At 34.6% G+C, this 18,037-nt stretch overlaps 1 protein-coding gene across 7 annotated transcripts in view; it reads left to right on the forward strand.

Annotated features, from left to right (window-relative positions):
• The first annotated feature begins 692 nt into the window (after window positions 1-692).
• The window catches only part of LOC110093090 (26S proteasome non-ATPase regulatory subunit 9), a 24,915-nt gene continuing 7,570 nt past the window's right edge, over window positions 693-18,037 (forward strand). For 3 of the 7 annotated variants that reach the window (XM_020817870.2, XM_020817872.2, XM_020817868.2), the window contains exons 1-5: window positions 693-907; window positions 1,047-1,107; window positions 6,736-6,843; window positions 9,006-9,315; window positions 13,906-13,951. In XM_020817870.2, the coding sequence (XP_020673529.1) occupies window positions 767-907; window positions 1,047-1,107; window positions 6,736-6,843; window positions 9,006-9,315; window positions 13,906-13,927 (642 nt within the window). In that variant the 5' untranslated portion in view covers window positions 693-766 and the 3' untranslated portion in view covers window positions 13,928-13,951. Of the gene's footprint in view, window positions 908-1,046; window positions 1,108-6,735; window positions 6,844-9,005; window positions 9,316-13,905; window positions 13,952-14,049; window positions 14,562-18,037 lie in introns of those variants that run through there. The other 4 variants (XR_003700490.1, XM_020817867.2, XM_020817869.2 and 1 more) reach the window with 3 other exon arrangements.

Here is an 18,037-nt window from a genome sequence, read left to right on the forward strand (position 1 = left end):
CTCTGCCATTTTCTTCACCAATTCTCTCATTTACTTTCATTCAGTATAACAACTGAATGCAACCACAACACTTATAATAAAGTAGATAATAAAATATACACAATAGATGATAAAATTATAATGAGAAGCATTGCATTAAATGAAATCAATTATATTGTTTTTGCTGGAACAAGATGAAGGCAATCGCAATAACTATAACAAAATAGACAAAAAAACTTTGATATTGGACATGTTTCAATTTAAACTAGAATAAATTAGATCAATGTTTAAAGCTGGTAATAATTGTTTTTAGGGTTTGAGTTTAGCGTGCAATCATAGAACATCATCGAAAATTATGAGTTAGACATGTTTTGATTGAGATTAGAATAAGTTTAGATCAATGTTCGAAGCTGATTATATGTTGTTTGACGTCCTTCTAAGGTTTGAGTTCATAGTGCAATTATAGTACATTATCGAAGATGAAAACTTTCCTAAACATATAACATCTGAGGCCCTCGATGCAATTGCTAGCCAGTCGGAGATTAAGATAAAAATATTGTATTAGAATAAAAAAGGCACTCAAAATATAGAATATAGACACTTATAAATATTATTAATATAATACTTGAACAACAACTCAAAATTTGAAGATATATATTTCAAAAAATAATAAATAATAAATAAATAAATATATATATATATATACCGATTCAGGCAAGAATAGTATTTTCATTCTCCTCTTGGTGGGTTTTGGGAGAAAGTCGATAGGGCAATCACAGCGAGAAAAATGGTGGCGACGAATCTGAAGGCAGAAACGTTTTCCTTAGTAGATAAGCGAGCTTCAATGGAGGCAGAGATGAATGCCATAATCGCGCAGCTTTCAGCCCCAGGCGGACCTGGTATCTCTGGAAATCTCGTTGATGCTGAGGTATTCTATTCTATTTCTACATCGCGCAATCTCCATAAGCAGTTCACAGTTACCAACCTTTTTTTTTTTTTGATCGACTAATAAATGGAGCACATGTTTGTTTTCGTTATGCGTGGTTGAATTTCGCGGCTTTCCCCAGGGATTCCCTCGGTCAGATATAGATATTCCTGCCATCCGGGCGCAGCGCGGTCGTCTTCTTGGTATGATAATGAATTATAGTATCTTGAAATTATTGAAAATTCTAGCTCTTCTTTAAAAATTGTGAAAACTTACCATGCTTCTATCATTGCTCGGTGGCGTGGATGTCATTTTTAGGCGTATCTGGAGCTTTTGAGTGCCATCCGGCTTCTTTTGAGCTGCAGGCATCCTAGCATTTTTTTATCAATTGAATTAACCCTTTGTTTTTTTTTCTTTTGGTGTGTGCAAGTGTTTTTTTTTTTATTTGGGAATTAGGGGCAGAGCCTAATTTGAGTAATTTCATTAACTATAAAAGATAATTATAATGGTTATAGAACTACAATGCAATTCAAAATGAAATGGAGTTATAATGAGCTGTACAAAAAAAGAGCAATGCTCAACAAAAAGGCAGTGACACAAAAAAGATATAATCTAAAACCTGGACTTAGAATGTGCAGAAATACATCCAGTTAGCAAAAATCAGTCATATTGTGAAACCTCTTAAGCAAAAAGAAGCTTAACTCTTAAACTTCAATGTGCCTTTTGGTGTAATAGTTGATATTTCATTAAGAAACTCTGCAGTTAAGCGTGCTCATTTAGGAGAAATCTTGGGATGGATTACCTAATGAGAAGTTACACCAACTGGACAAAATTGTGAGGCCCTTAGACCAAAGCGGATAATATCTTGATAGTTAAGAGTTTGAGCTATTATACATATATACGAAACATCCCCTTGTTGCCAGTACGACCGTCAAAGGGGAAGAGGTCTAATTATTGAGATTCATTCATCATCGTCCAGTTGCCCTGCCAAAATTTCCAGTAGATAAGATATTATCTAGGCATCTCAAATTCCAAAAGGCAACAAAGTTTCACAGCAACAATGAACTATTGGGAAGCGAAAATTTTGCATAGTGCAAAAGATGATACCCTGTCCCAGGGCCACAAAAACTAGAGAAATATCAACATTAAACAGAAAATGCACCAAAGAAATACCATATGTGATGTAGAGAATATATAAGAGGGAAAATAAGGCATAATCCAACATCATCAATTGTTCAGGAATTTAATCTCCTCCACATTCTTTTATCTAGAAAGCTTTAGATGAATAGCTTTCTTAAATTTGTAGCATACCGTATAGATGCTATCAATGTTAGAACCAAATTGTCTACCTTTTCTTTCCCACCAAATATAGTCTATAGAGCAGCAAATAACCAAAATGTAAACTGTGTTTTAGAATCAGGGAACATGGGCCATTTTTGAGATATAATCAAATAATTGTAACAAATTTGGCCTCATGAGAAAACTATTCATCCAAGGGAACAAAGTAGCAATAATATAGAAGGAGAAATCATAGTCAAAGAACAAGTGGGAATAATTTTTGGGCAGCACATGACAAAGGCCGCACAACACCCTAACTTGAATATTTCTCTTAGAAAGTACATATGCAGATTTTAGCCCCCCTAGTAAAGCCATCCAAGTATAGAAAGAGAATCCCAAAGCATAGTGTTTGTGCCAGACAAATTTATACCAATGAATCGTTGAAATATCATTATAGAAGTCATATAAGAAAGACTTGAAAGAAGTGTTGTTTTTTTCACACCATCAAATGCAACAGAAGAGGAGTCAGAAATATAGATAGGATAGATAACATCCATAGAATAAGCAGGTAGATCATTAGGAAGATTCCAAGTGTTGTTAACAATGATGGCACTTATGGAGGTATTAGAAGAAAATGTCCGAGTCAAAGAGTCACAATCTGACATCTGCATAAGGGAACGCCCATTGCACCAGTGGTCCCAGAGAAGGGAGATGGGATAGTTAGGAGAGATACTAAAGCAAAAAAATTTACTTGGATTTCACAGTCGAATTGAAAGACTTTTCTAGTAGGCTAAAGGTTTTGATGTAGGAGCTTTTCAACGAGAGCAATATTCAGCTCTATACCAGCTAGAAAAGGTCTATCTAAATTATGTAAGCATTATATGAGTGAATAGTTATATGCATGATATAGAGATGGAGGGATACCCATGGCACCAAATTTTTTTGGCATACATGGATTTTTTTCCAAGAAATAAGGCTTAATTTCCTGACATTAGTGTTTTCGTGGTAGATAAGGCTAGCACAGATTTTATTAATGAATTTAAAATAGGATTTAGATAAAATAGAGCATCTTATCCAATAAACTGTAGTGTTCCTTATAATAAAGCACACAAATAGTAGTCTTCCAACAAAAGACAGAAGTTTAGCTTTCCAACCATCAAGAAGATGAGATTTTTTTTTTTTTTTTTTCATAAGAGGTAGAAAATCATAGATATGAGTTCTTTTAATGGAGATAGGCAACCCAAGGCAAATCAGAGAGTTGCCAACCAATAGGATATTGAGGAAGCAACATATGCCCGCAGTGTTGGGTGTGTTGGGAGACAAGATAAATGTGCTTTTGGTATGATTGATATGAAGCCCAGACAAAGAGGCTAAACCGTCAATATGTTATTAAGGGCAATAGTAGTATTCTGAGCATTGGTTTTGCCAAACACAAGGAGATAATTAGCATAAGGCAAATGTGTGAATTGTGTACTATCAGCATATATGCCCTCAAAATTCTGATCTGCAACAAATGAATCTAAAAGATTTGAAGGTCATCCATAATAATGCAAAATAGGTATGGAGAGAGGGGACATCCTTGTCTCAATCTAGATGAGGAACTAAAAAAACCTTTTAGGCCACCATTAATACAAACTGAATAATAAATCTCATTGGCGCAAGCTTTAATCCGAGAAATAAAAGCAGAAGGGAAACTTTTTTGTTCCAGACATTTTAGTAGAAAGCCCTTGAAACCGTATTCAAACCTTAATAAATATCAAGTTTAGATTTTTTTTTTTTCATAACAGAATGATTAAACTTCCCCCAACAACTCAGAAGCAAGAATAATATTATTTGTTGAAATCCTCTTTTGAATAAAGCCAAATTGATTGGGATGAATGATATGAGACATAATAGGTTTGAGCCTATTAGCCAAAATTTTTGCAATCACTTTATAAAATATATTGCAAATAGAAATAGGCCTGAAGTTAGAAATATTATTAGCATGATTGGTTTTGAGAATCAAAATTATAGCTGTGGCTTTGGCTCTCCTTGATAAATAGCAATGTTGAAAAAAAAATTTAACAGCCTTGTAAACCTGAGGTCCAATAATATTCCAGTCACTTTTATAGAATTCAAATGTGTATCAATCAAGACCAAGGACTGAAGAGGTAGGATTAGAGAGAATGATATCTTGGATTTCATCATCTGCACTGGGGCAGTAAGAGAAGCAATGAGGTGGGTGGGGGGGAGAGATTTATTGAGCCTGAATGAGAGTTAAGTAAGCCAAGGGCTAGTTGGGGTATTGAAAAGTTTTTGAAAGTGAAAGATAATAGCATTAATAGAGTCCCGTGTTGAGTATGGAGTTCCAACAGGCGATGATGGCTTTTTAACTCTGTTGTAGTTTTGTCTTATTTTCATCTTGGCATATAGAAACTTGAGATCATTTTCACCATGAGAAAGCTATTTTGCTTTGGACCTTTGGATGATCAAAGAAGCCCAAGAGGAGGAGCATTTGACAAGTAGTCTATTAACATTCTTCAAAAGATAGTTTAGAAAGGTGTTTAAAGGACCATGATCCAGTTGTTAAAGATATAAAGTTTGTTGTTGTTGGAGGTCAGTCATAGAGGTGGTGTCTAGGTAGGTGGAGGAAGCCCAGGCTTTAGTTAATGAGGGTTTTAAGATTTTGAAGCTTTTGGTAGAGTGATGAGATAGGATTTCCAATGGGGTTTTGAGAGAAAACCCTGATGAATTTCCCAATAGCTGGCATTCTTAGTCCAATAGTTTTTAAATAACATGTGGTTTTTTGAAATAAGGCGATTGGATTGGATTGTAGAATGAGGAGGGAATGATTATAACGTCTAGGGTTGTTGATCCTATAAAAAGAGTATGAGAATTGCTTCTCTTACCGTCCTAGTGACAAAATTTTATATAGTGACAAAATTTTATAACATCTAGGGCTGTATCTCATTAATAAAAAAATTATCCAACTTGATATGTATAGGATAGTTTGATCTTTGATTAAACCAAGTAAAAAAAATAACAAATGCCATATTTTTTTTACTGATATCATATATAAGAGACTCGAAATCCCAGAGCTTGCTGTTATGAATAGGTCTCTTATGAATAGGATTGCCACCTGCTTTTTTCAAAATGATACTTATAGCAATTGAAGTCACCAAAGATTGCTCAAGGCTGAGAAGAACTATCAACGATGGCTTTGATTTGATCCGGAAGGAGCCTTTCATCCAAAAAATTAGAAGCATAAACTATAGATGTTTGAAAAGAGGGGTGAGACCCAATAGTGATGGTCCCATGTATCATTTGGCTTGAGAAGAAAGAGGAGGTGAAAGAGATTTTAGAGGAGTTCCATTTGATCTAAATTCTTCCATTTTTTAGAAAAATCAAAATTGTGGCAGCTTTCTTCATTAACAAAAATATTATGTGAGGAAGAAAACCAAGGGTATGACAGCATTGTACCGTTTATCTTTGCCTTCAGAATGCAGGGCATGTTTAGAGCAAAAGTGTGGGTAAGCTCCTTACAACTGAGGACTTTATCAGTGTTATTGAATCCTTTGATGTTCCAAATAATGGGAGGTAGGGTCATTTAGATTTAGTGAGCTAGTTTGTTGCCTTGTCATTTTTTGGCTCTTGTAGATTTTGATGTATGAGAGTAGGGATGTCAATATTTGACCCGACTCGAAACACGACCCAGACCAAACCCAAAAAATTCTAGGTTTGGGTTAACGCATTTTGCAAATGGGTCTGGTTTATATTTCATTTTTTGACCCATTTCAAATTTCAGGTTCAATTTGTGTCAACCTAAAAACCCGAAATCAAGTTTTTTTTTTACCCCAACCTAAAAACCCGAAATCAACTTTTTTTGACCCGAAATCAACCTATTTCTGACCCAACCTAAAAACATGCATCGCTCGCGCATGGCTACTTATGGGTTAGCGAGTTGGGTCGGGTCGGGTTGGGTTTGGATTTCTGACCCATTTTCCTAGTCGTGTTGGGTCAATTGAAGCTTGGACCCGAGCTTGACCTAAAAATCCATTTTGACACCCCTATATGAGAGGTAGACGGGTTAGATTGGGGGACATCAGGAACATTTTGTTTTTGAGTTTGGATATTGAGATTGTAAGACATGAAATTTGTTTGAATATCGGAACATCTGGTTTTTTTTTGTGGCTATTTAATTGAAGGTAACATCTGAAGGCTATCTATAGTACTTACTTTCATATTATTAGTCCTTCTGTCGATATATATATTTTAATCATCTCGCCATACGATTTGCATACGAGCAAATTGCTTACCTGTTTAATTGTCATATTTTCCTTTTATGCTTTTCTTTGTAAACCTTCTGCCATTGATGATTTTTTTTTTTTTTTTTTTGAAATAATGAGAGCCAAGTGAAGTTTGATTCCTTGTGTTTGAATGATATATTGTCTTATGTTTTAGCTTGGAGGTGAAATTTGGTTCTTTTTGTTAGAATGCTGTTATTTTATGCTTTAGTTTTTATCCCTAAAAACCTCTTGGCCATTTTTTTGTTTTTTGTTTTTACTTTGTATCAGCGCTTCGGAATGATCACAAGGCTATCACTGCAAAAATAGATGAAAATTTGCAAGTTCTGCACTCAGCCAAGTTAGCTAGAAACGATCTACAACGTCCACCACATTCAGGTAAATCAACCAAAAAATTTTTAGCGTTATAAAATTTTGTTGATTGAGATTCCTTGGTTTTCAAAGGTGGACTCAGGCGTTACTTCTTATTTATTTGTCTGCTCAATTGCTGTTTTCACAGACTATGTACTTGGTATTTTTTTTAAGGTGATGAACTTTCTAAAAATATCTACAAACTTTATTAGAGTGTGTGATATTCTGGGATCATTGGCTCGATGTGTTACAGTGATCCATATGTCTGAACATATCCAATCGCTTCTTAAGCTTGGAACTACATAAAGAGACAAGTGTCTTTTCATTGGGCTGGTTAAATAAGAATTCGGTTGGTTTTCTGGCCAATCAGACCAACTGGTTCTTTGTAAAGCATTGCAACGCCCGACATTGCTCTCTGATCAATTCTTTATTGGAGCCTCTACCATCCTATCCACCTAGCCCGTCTCATATTCCTTGTTTTATGATAATACTCTTTGATGTACAAACGGGCAAAGACTGTCTAATTACCAAGTATTATAGATGTATCATCAGCACACTAACAGCACAGTGCACCATCAATTATTTGGTGCTGCTAATTTTTGGTTGGAGCAACCGCAGATATGGCACTTGTTTTACTCATAATCATGGTCATTAGCATCGCATCATCCCTACTATTAGGGGCAGCGTTATGAATCCTCATTTTCCATTCATTCCTTTTGAGTGGTGTCTAAGGAAATAAATATATTGTTAGCAAATTATTTTGAACAGTTTCTATTCATATCATCTTAGGTTTATCATTTTGTTTGTCTTCTAACAAACTTACACTATGTTTATCAATTCGCCTAATGAGAGCATTTCCTACACTTTGTACATGTGCACAACAAATAGTGTTTTATTAAACATTGGAGAAAAAAAGAAAATTACATGTGCACAACAACAACAACATCAAACCTTTATCCCACTACGTGGGGTCGTCTACATGAATCCTTTTTCTCCAAACATGTCATGATTATTCGACAAATTTTATGCTTGCTATCAACTACCTAATGCAATCCTCCACTTTTCTCATCCAGGACTTGAGACTTGATAACAACAGTGTTAAATTCACCTAATTCTATGTTCAATTACTTTATATTTAATAGATTTAACTAACATTTTTTTATAATATAATCATCTTTAATTCTGATGCATGCAAAAATTAGGACAACCCCCTAATTTTTGCAAGAAAAAGAAAACTCTTCCTAGGACAATAAGAAGGATACAAAGACACTCTTGAAATAACAAAAACAACAAGTTTATAACATATAAAAAGGACACTTACAACTTATGAAAATAAAACAAACACTTTACAAACGACGCTTACAAACTTAAAATAAAAACACCTTAAGAAGCTTGCCAATCGTCGAAAAGAAAGATACAGGTGGTGTCAAACTTGCGGTGAGAAGAAAGAGGTAAGAAGTCGAGACGAAAAGAGGACAAGCTCGCAATCTTTCCTAGAAGAGAAGAAGCACGGAACAAACTCGCAAGCTTTTCCAAAGAAGGAAGAAAAACCCTCAGGTTTTTAGTTCAAAAAATAATCCATTATAATACACCCTCTTTATTACATAACATCACATATATATAGGATAAAAGGGGCAGCCAAACAGCCACCATAATCATTAATTAAACCCATTAAAATGGGGGATATAGAAGACCAAAAGACTATTAGAAACAACACCCAAAAAAGCCACCAAGGAGGGCCAGCTGGCTATCTAGAAACTGCAGCCAAATAACTCAAAAAAAGGCCAGAATTAATTCCATAACAGCACCTGAAAAGGAAACACAGGAAACCGGGTAAAACAGCCACGGGAGAAGCAGTCAGGGGGTGAACTGAAGTTCTATTTTGATATTCGATATTGATTTGTAAGGGAAAATACCTATGTTTTCATTTTTCTTTAGATGGAAAGTTCATATCTAGTTCCTTTGATTTAGAATGTACAATTGGCGATCCATTTTCTGTCCTAATCTACAACTAATCATTTTCAAGCTTGCAAGGGTTCTTGAGACTTTTGATGGCTTTTTTTTTCTTACTTAAAAGTTTTTTAATTTTTAGTATTTAATTCCACCGGAGTCCATACAAGTAATGTGCATGGTTTCTCAATAATCTCCTAAATTGTGACAACTAATTAGGATTTGGAAATCTGTTGCAGATCCATCAGCTTCTGTTCATGATAGAGCATCTCAAACTTCTCCCATGGTTGTGGACTCGATTGCAAGGATTCCTTTTGCTGTGATTGATGAAATAAGCGATGCTTCTCCAGCAGCAGAAGATGGTTTACAGCTTGGTGACCAGATAATAAAGTTTGGGAATGTTGAAATTGGTGATGCATTGATGGTAAGGCTTGCCTCAGAAGCACAGTCAAATGAGGGCCATCCTGTTTCTGTACTGATAATGAGGCAGGGCATTCTAATGAATTTCACTATAACACCTAGACACTGGCATGGCCGTGGACTGCTAGGGTATGTTTCTCTATTGTTTTTTTTTTTTATTTATTGTTTCCCTTAGCAGCTACCAGTCAAGTTAAGTCTGTTTACAAGTGTCAAACAGGAGTTATCAGCTTTCATCATTTTCTTAATTGCACGAGCTCTAGTTACTGATGTGGTTTAGTAGGTCAAACACTGCAAACTTTTCTCTGACAAGGTCATTTATCATACCTAATCTTTGTGCATAGCTATGCTGTTTGGCATGTGCATCCAACAGGTCAGCTATAAAGAACAACTGGGTAAGACTCCACAACAGCAACAACAACATCAAGTTTTTATCCCACTACGTTGGGTCGGCTATATGAATCCTTTTTCTCCATTGTGTCCTGTTAAGAGTCAAATTATTATTTAAATCTAATAAAGAAAGTCTATTTCTAATACTTTATAACCAAGTCTTTTTAGGTCTAGCTTTACCTTTCTTAACATAGGCCAAATTTAATACATCTATTCTCCTAACCAAGTCATCATAAGGCTGACGTTTTATGTGACCAAAGCATCTAAGGTGACTCTCTCTAATCTTATCTCCCACTAGAGCTACTCTAACCTTTTCATATATGTACTCGTTTCACATTTTATCTCTAATAGTTAAGTCACTCATCCACATGAGCATCCTCCTCTCTGCAACACTTAACTTAATTTTATGCTTATCTTTTAATGGCCAACATTCTGCACCATAAAGCATTGCAGGTCTCACCATCTTATAGAATTTTCCCTTAAGTTTGAGGGATACTTTTCTATCACATAATAGGCCTGATGCATTTCTCCACTTCAACCATCCAACTTAAATTCTACTAATAATATCCCCATCTATTTCACCATCATTTTGAACAATAGACCCAAGATATCTAAAATGTGTACTCTTTTTAATGACTTGATTGTCTAAAGTCACAATCCCCACACTAGATCTATTACTGCTAAAATTTCACGTCATGTATTCGGTTTTAGATTTACTCAAATGAAAACCTTTAGACTATAAAGTTGATCTCCATAATTTAAGTTTTCCTTCAACTCCCTCTTGTCTTATCAGTAAGAAGAATATCATCAACAAAAAACATAAACGAGGGTACATTCTCTTGCAAATATCTAGTGAGAACATCCAAGATTAAAGCAAAAAGATATGGGCGTAAAGCTGATCCTTGATGTAATCCAACTCAAATAAGAAAATACTTGGTCAAACCACCTTGTGTTTGAACACAAGTAATAACTCTTGCATAAATATCCTTATTGACTCGAATATAATCATTATTAACTCCTTTATTTTCTAGAACTCTCCAAAGTATTTCTCTTGGAATATGCTTTCACTAAATCAATAAATAACATATGTAACTTCTCCCTATTCTCTCTATACTTCTCTATCAAATCTCTCAAGAAATGTATAGCTTCCATAGTAGAGGTACCTAGCACTAATCCAATTAATTTTGAGAAATATTAGTATCACGTCATAACATATGCTTAGTAAATCTCTCCCATAGTTTTATGTATGACAACATATTAACTTAATTCCTGTATAATTCACACACTCTTGTGCATCACCTTTATTTTTAAATAAGAAATAACCTACTTCTCCTCCACTCATCTGACATCTTTTTAGTCTTCAAAATAATATTGAAAAGTTTTGTAAGCGAATAAATTCCTTCATCTCATAAGCATTTTCAAGCCTCTATTGGAACATCATCAGGTCTAATATTCTTTTCACGCTTCATTTTCTTTAAAGCCTTTTTAACTTTGATTTTCCTAATACGATGATGAAAAAAAAAATCTATGTATTCATTTAGGGTACTAAGGTCACTAAAGTCAATCATATTCTTACAAATTTCATTAAAAAGCTCATCGAAATTTCTCATCCATCTATATTAAATATCCTCTTCTAATAAAAACATGTTTTGTTCTTCATCCTTAATGCACTTCACTTGAACTAAATTATTATTTTGATTATCTCTTTGCTTGGCTAACTTATATATACATCTTTTGCCCTCCTTAGTATTTAAACATTATATAAATCATTAAAAGCTAGACATTTTGTATAGCATATTGCTTTCTTAGACTCCTAATGGGCCCCTTTATATCTTTCTAATTAAACTATTTTTTATTACAAAACTTCATATTTTTTTTATCTCAACTTGATAAGACTCCATGGAGGCATATTTGTTTTGGCTTACTTGCTGCCAATTTCATATCTTGATAACTCTTTAGTACTCCGGGGAAAGTATATGATATGTCAAAAAATGCTTCGAAACGAGTTTACCCAAAAATCCTAATCAATGTCTAGATGACCTACTTATTGGCTTGATTCCCGACGATTGAGGTTTTATGCCCTGGATTAACTTGAAAGGCCTGATTCTTGAAGATGCATATAAAGAATCATCTTCGATTCATGAATGGCTAAGAAAAGAGATCAATTGATTTTGAACTAAGTTAAATACATTAGAATCAAAGAAAATAAATCTTAGTTATAGATGAAGATATTCAGGAAATATGAGAAATTATTAAATTGAAAGTTTTATGAAAAAAATTATTTTGAAAGAGCCTACGAGAAAATTAATAAGGTATAGTACTATAGTGTAGATAAATCTAAAAAAAGTGAAGAGGAGTTGGCTTTGAAAGTTTTAGGTTTAGATAAGATAGCTATTAAGATTTAGAAGATATGGAGAGTTAAGAGGGATATTTTTGTTATTTGCTGAACAAATCTTTTTGATGGAACTTTGAGGAGAAACAAGATATAAAATGATTGGAGAATAAATATTATATTATATATGCTTAAGCACAGAATAGATTTTAAAGATTGTGATTAATAATATAGTAATCTAACTTATGAGTTTAAAAATTACATCACTTTGGACTATCAATGTTGTTTAACACCAAAAGATCCACTATAAAAGTTATTTTTGTGTTAAGACAATCAGTTCAATACTATAAAGCACAGATAATTGATATTTATATAATTTGTTATTAATCTTGGGAAGGTGTATAAGTACAATGAGAATTAATTTGGTATATGTTAAGGAAAGGCATCTCAAAGGTACGTTAAGGTTATAAATGATATGTATTGACGGGTGTTGACTAATATTAGATGTAGTTGTTCAGTGACCGAAGTGATTCTAATTATAGTAAGTTTATATCAATGATCAAGATTGAGCCATATATTTTTTGTATTAGTTTTAAAGTTTCTTACAAATAATAGTCAAAGCGAGGTGCCTATGTGTTTGCTTTTTATAGTTGAAATAGTTCTAATTGATCAGTCATCCGCGGAAGTTAAAATAATGGGGAATTATTTTAGATTATAATGTGTTAGAATCAATAGAAGAAAGATTGAGTATAAATATACCATTTTAGTGTATGTGATTTTAAAAATATCAATCAATACTATTTGATGACAAAATGATAAATATTGTGATTGATTTAAATCTCCTTGATTTATTAGACAAAAGAATGAAGATACTTTTAAGTATAGAACTTCTAGATCTAACATTGTATTGTTAAAATGAAAAGGTTCTTTTGGAGTTATTTGTGATGAGAGGATATTATGAAAACTTAATGATAAACTTTAGAAAGTTGCCATTAATCTGCCTTTATTATACAAATCCAAGTATTGAGTAGTAAAAATAATATTGATAGCTAAGTTGAGTATTATGGAAATGATAATTTTAAGATATATGCATGACAAAATTGAATAGTGTAAGTTAATGAATATTTATATGAGGGAGATTATTTGAGTTGCAATCATTAAAGATAAGTTTGTTAAAAAATCGACAGGTTGTTTGGATATGTACGATGAATGGTAGAAAATGCACTGATTAGACGAGTAGATAAACTTAGTGTGGATTGATTAGGAAGAAAATCTGGCAAACCTTACTCACCTAAGATGATATGAATAGAAGTTTTTAAAAATGATTTGAGAAGAATAGGGTTAATATCTCATGTAACAATTAACAAGAAAGAATGGAAAATGATTATTAATTAATAGATTATCTTTGATAGTTAATGTAACTAGAAGGTATTTTAAGCTGTAGGGTTAGGCGTGTAAGTGAGCCGAGCCGGCTCGCAATTCGAGCTCACGAGTCAAGCTCAAACTAAACGAGCTTGAGTTCGAGCTTTATGAGGTTCGGCTCGTGAGCTCGTGAGCCGGATCGAATAATTATTAATATTTTTTAAATAATTTTATTTTATTTATTAAATTTAAATTTTTTAAAATAGAATAATAATGTTTAAAATATTTAATAATACAAAAATAAATTAATATTTAATGTTTAAAATATTTAATAAAATTTTAAATATTCAAAATAAATATAATTAATAATATTTAAAGAGTCCCGTCAAGACTCGCGAGTCAGCTTGATCTCGTTTACAGTAGGACGGGCTCAAGTTCGAGCCGAGCTTGATAAGACCGCTACTCGACTCGACTCGTTTACAACCCTAGTAGGGATGCACTTTTTTTGTAAAACTTGCGAACTTTTTCCCTTTCTTCTGCACTACATTTTCTAAATGTGATTTTTTTTAGCTCCCTTTACATGTAAGAAAGCGAGACATGGAGAGCTTTTGGATGACATTATTGTGTGTTTCTTGCAGATGCCATTTTCGAATCTTATGACAATCATTCAAGAATGAGTAACTGGTAAGGATTCAGTTAAATAAAATGTTCAAAATTCGTCCTACATTATGATGCTTTTTTCTGCAAATTTCTGCAAGACTATTCATATTTGTTTTGGCTAGTTGAATTTGCATTATTCATCTGATGATCTTCTCTGAGGAATTAATCATGAAGCAGATATATGTAGACTTGCATCCTTCCATAAACCTATAAGAAAAAAGGGCATAGCCGAGAATGAGGATCATATCAATATGGGCTCTAGAATGGTCGTTAATCTTATGCAATTGTAGAAAGGAGAGGTTCCCTTTCATAACTTCAGTACGTGACCTTAAACTCACAAGGGGGACGCAATTCTCTGCCTAGACCTGGCCTTTATTATTGAATATTTGGATTGTACGCTGTATTTCCATTAAGGCCTGAATGAAGATAATACAAATTGTTTTTACTGTTCAATCCATCTTCATTTAGGGACTTAAAAGAGTCGCATGCCTATAGAGTGTAGTTAATATTATGGAACATTCATATGTATTGAATGTATTATGATCATCATTTAACATGCATATTTTGGTGAACTGGAGCGTTGTCATTTTTTACGTGCAATATAACCAGTCATCCCAGTAATGTTTTATCACAAGAACTTCCTCGGCCACTTCAAACGAAATGGTATTCTTGTAGACGTCTTTTTTCAAGTGGAACAAGTTTCTTATTTATCTTATTCAGGTTACCAAAGAGTAACCTTGTAATTTACTTCTAACATTTCACCGAGTGGCGAGAACGGTTCATGATTTGTAGCATTAACCTCTGCAAAGGCATTAATTATTTTAGGTAGGGGTGTCAATATTTGACACGGCCCGAAAACCCAACTCGAATGCGATTCGAAAATTCTGGGTTATGGTCAACTTGGACCCGAAACGGGTTTGTTCTGGTTCAGAAAATCGACCCGTTTAAAAAAAAAAAATTAGGTCTGGTTCGGGTTGACCAGTAACCCGAAATTGACCGTTTTTTACCCGGAAACCTGAGATTGACGCGTTCCCGCTTTTGATTCGAAAATCGGAAATTGACCTGTTTATTGACCCAAAAACTAGCAATTTTTAGTCCGTCCCGAGTCATTTGGGTCGTGTCGGGTTGACCCGGACCCAAAGCGAGTCGGATTCGGGTTCGAAAAACCGACCCGTTTGCCGAAACGGGTCGGGTTCGAGTTGACCCGAATAGTGTCAAAGTCAGTTTCGAGTTCGACCAGAACCTGACCTGTGACCTGAAATTGACACCCCTAATTTTAGGTAGTTGAATTTAATCTTAAAAGATAAGAAGGAAAATTCATAGGCACTTTTAATGGAATCTTTGGTCTGTGAAGATGAGAAAACTAATCAAAATATTTTGTTGTCATTATTGATATAGTGGATAAAATTGAGAAGTAGTAAGATTGTCTAACTGGACGAACTAGCATAAATTTTTGCTACTGTTGAACTCTATCCCATCCATGACGTGTACCAACTAAAAATGTTGATGCAGGACTACAATTGATGTAGGACCATAATGCTTGCAATGGTTTTATTAAGAGCTTACACAACTTATTGATTAGAGAAATAATAAATAGAACTATTTAGCAAATAAAACGATGGATCAAAACATAAGAGCGATCATGATGTAAAACGTATTAGCATGGATGATTAAATTAAGGAAATTTGCACGCTTAAATTTTAGAGCACAATAATTATAAGCTTTCTCTTGATGATAAACAACAAAATAAAAATGATAAGGTGATAAAATAGCTTTGGTCTAAACACATGCGAGAGGTTGAGATCATTAAATAGTCAACTAAGTCTTACTTTGCATACATGAGTGGTTTCAACGAGAAATTCCAATACTAACAATAAGATTAGTCTAAGAAAGATCCCTCACACAACTCTTCTAATTACTAGGCTTTAGCGGAGAATAATTGACCTGATCTTCATGAATCCATTAATAACCATAAACGAAAAGTAAACTAGGAAGATAGAAGAGTGAGTAAGAGTTTATCCCCAAAAAAAAGGAAGTTTATGAAAGCTATGATGATTGCGGATGAAGGGACAAGTGCAGCTTCAACTTTGGAAACCACTCAGCAAGCAATGGGTTGTCTCTTCGGGCGGGCTGGGACGACAACTAGATTCCTAGGAACAGCAGCTAGGACTGGTTCTGGACGCTGGCACAGCAACCCTAGTTTGCTGTGGTCACAGATGCAACCTATTGTGCTCAGGGAAACTAATCTAAGCAGGAAGAAGGGCTGTCCGTAGAGATCTGGACAGCAATTATCGCTCCCGGGGATGGCTGGACGGTCGGTGGTTGCTGCAACGAGAATTTCCAACACGCAATCTTGAGATGTTTGGGCAGACAGTTTTTCCTGGAGTTTTGGAAGGGATTTGGGAAGGAAAAATCAGCCAACAGGTGGGGAATTTATCGGCCAGCAGGTAGGGAAGCGTTTGAATTAATTCCTTACTTAGGAGTAGTGGATTGGAAGGAATTAAGGGAGATTAATAAAAATGACATTTAATTTTCAGTTTTGATTAAATTGGAGGGAAAGACTTAAATTTTGAATTTCAAGTCAATAAGGCATTAAATTGCTTGAATGGGGGAATTAATGAGGGGAGCCAAGAAGGGGAGGAGGCCGGCGGTTTCAAAGAGAGGGGAATGGGAGTTTTCATTTCAATAATCTGAAATTATATTTCAGATTATGAATGAAATTTAAGGGGGGTTATTTTGAAAATTTGAATTTTGATCAAGATTGATGGCATTTAAACTAGCAATTATAATGGATTTCCCCCTTGATGAGGCCGGCGCTATGTAGAGAGATGAGGAGGGAAGATTAGTGTGAACAAATCAATTTCCGATTAGGAGGATGCCACCTAGGATGAGAATTAGTAACTCCTCATGCCATGAAATTTGAATTGGATTCAATCCAATTCTTTCCTTATTTGGACTTTGGCAATTATGGAAATTTTGGAGCTCATTCAAATTTGAATTTTCGAAATTTGAAGAACATGGTGGGTGATGATGTGGAGGTAAGTTATGAGAACTCCAACTTAATTTAATTTGAAATTGGAATTTATCAAATAAAACTTTTCTAAATTGGATTTCCAAATTAGGAAAGAATTCGGAATTCAAATTTCAAATTTAGAGCATGCGGGAGGGAGGAGTGGACGGTTGGGGAGGTTGCCGGCAAAGTGGTCGGCCGGAGCCGTGAGGGTGACCGGCGGGGTGGACTCCAAGGGGGCGGCGGCAATGGAGCTAGGGAAATATTTTGTGGATGAAGAGCGGAGAAAAGAGAAGAACAAGAATATACGAGAAAGATAGAGATAACTAACGAACTCACAAAGAGATCGTAAGAACCGCGAACCTCGGACTCTTCCAAAGTTTGGCGGGTATTGCGAATTACCCTCCTCGGGCTTCTCCTCTCATGAACTCACTAAGAGATCACGTGAACTCACTAAGAGATCAACAAAAATATGAAACTTTTCATTATCAATCATCATCCCTCAATACAAGAAAGCTAGCCTATAAATAGGCCTCATGAAAAGAAAAATAACAAAGACTAAAATGCCCTTCGGGCTACAAAACTACATGACCACCCATAAGGGTATAAATGAAAAAACAACAATATAAAATAAACTAGTACAAAAACATATAAATAAATAACTAAAAAAATCGTAGCCGTTGATCTCCGATGTCCTCATCAGATCACTTTCGTTTAGGCTAAGTTGCATAACAAGAGATTTAAATCATCAACATATCATAGGAAAAATAATATCATGCAAAGTAGTAACTTTCAACGGGAATCCCTAGTCTAACAATAAGATTAGAAAACAAATGAATGCACTCAATTCCCTATGTTTGCTAAGCTTAGCAGAATCAAGCAAATGCGACCTTCATGACTACAATCAAATCACTAGAGAGGAATTGATTTGATTGTAGTCATGAAGGTCGCATTTGATTGTAGTCATGAAGGTCGCATTTGCCCGATTCACAGCAACCTTCCGGACTAGGAGGCCACGTGGGAACCTTACGTGAGGGTGAAACATCAGTTTCCTGTTTTTAACCTCGAGGACAAGGTGGTTCTTTGGGAGGGCGGTATTG

The sequence above is a fragment of the Dendrobium catenatum genome, unplaced genomic scaffold (genome assembly GCF_001605985.2).
Source record: "Dendrobium catenatum unplaced genomic scaffold, ASM160598v2 fragScaff_scaffold_414, whole genome shotgun sequence".
Taxonomy (NCBI): domain Eukaryota; kingdom Viridiplantae; phylum Streptophyta; class Magnoliopsida; order Asparagales; family Orchidaceae; genus Dendrobium; species Dendrobium catenatum.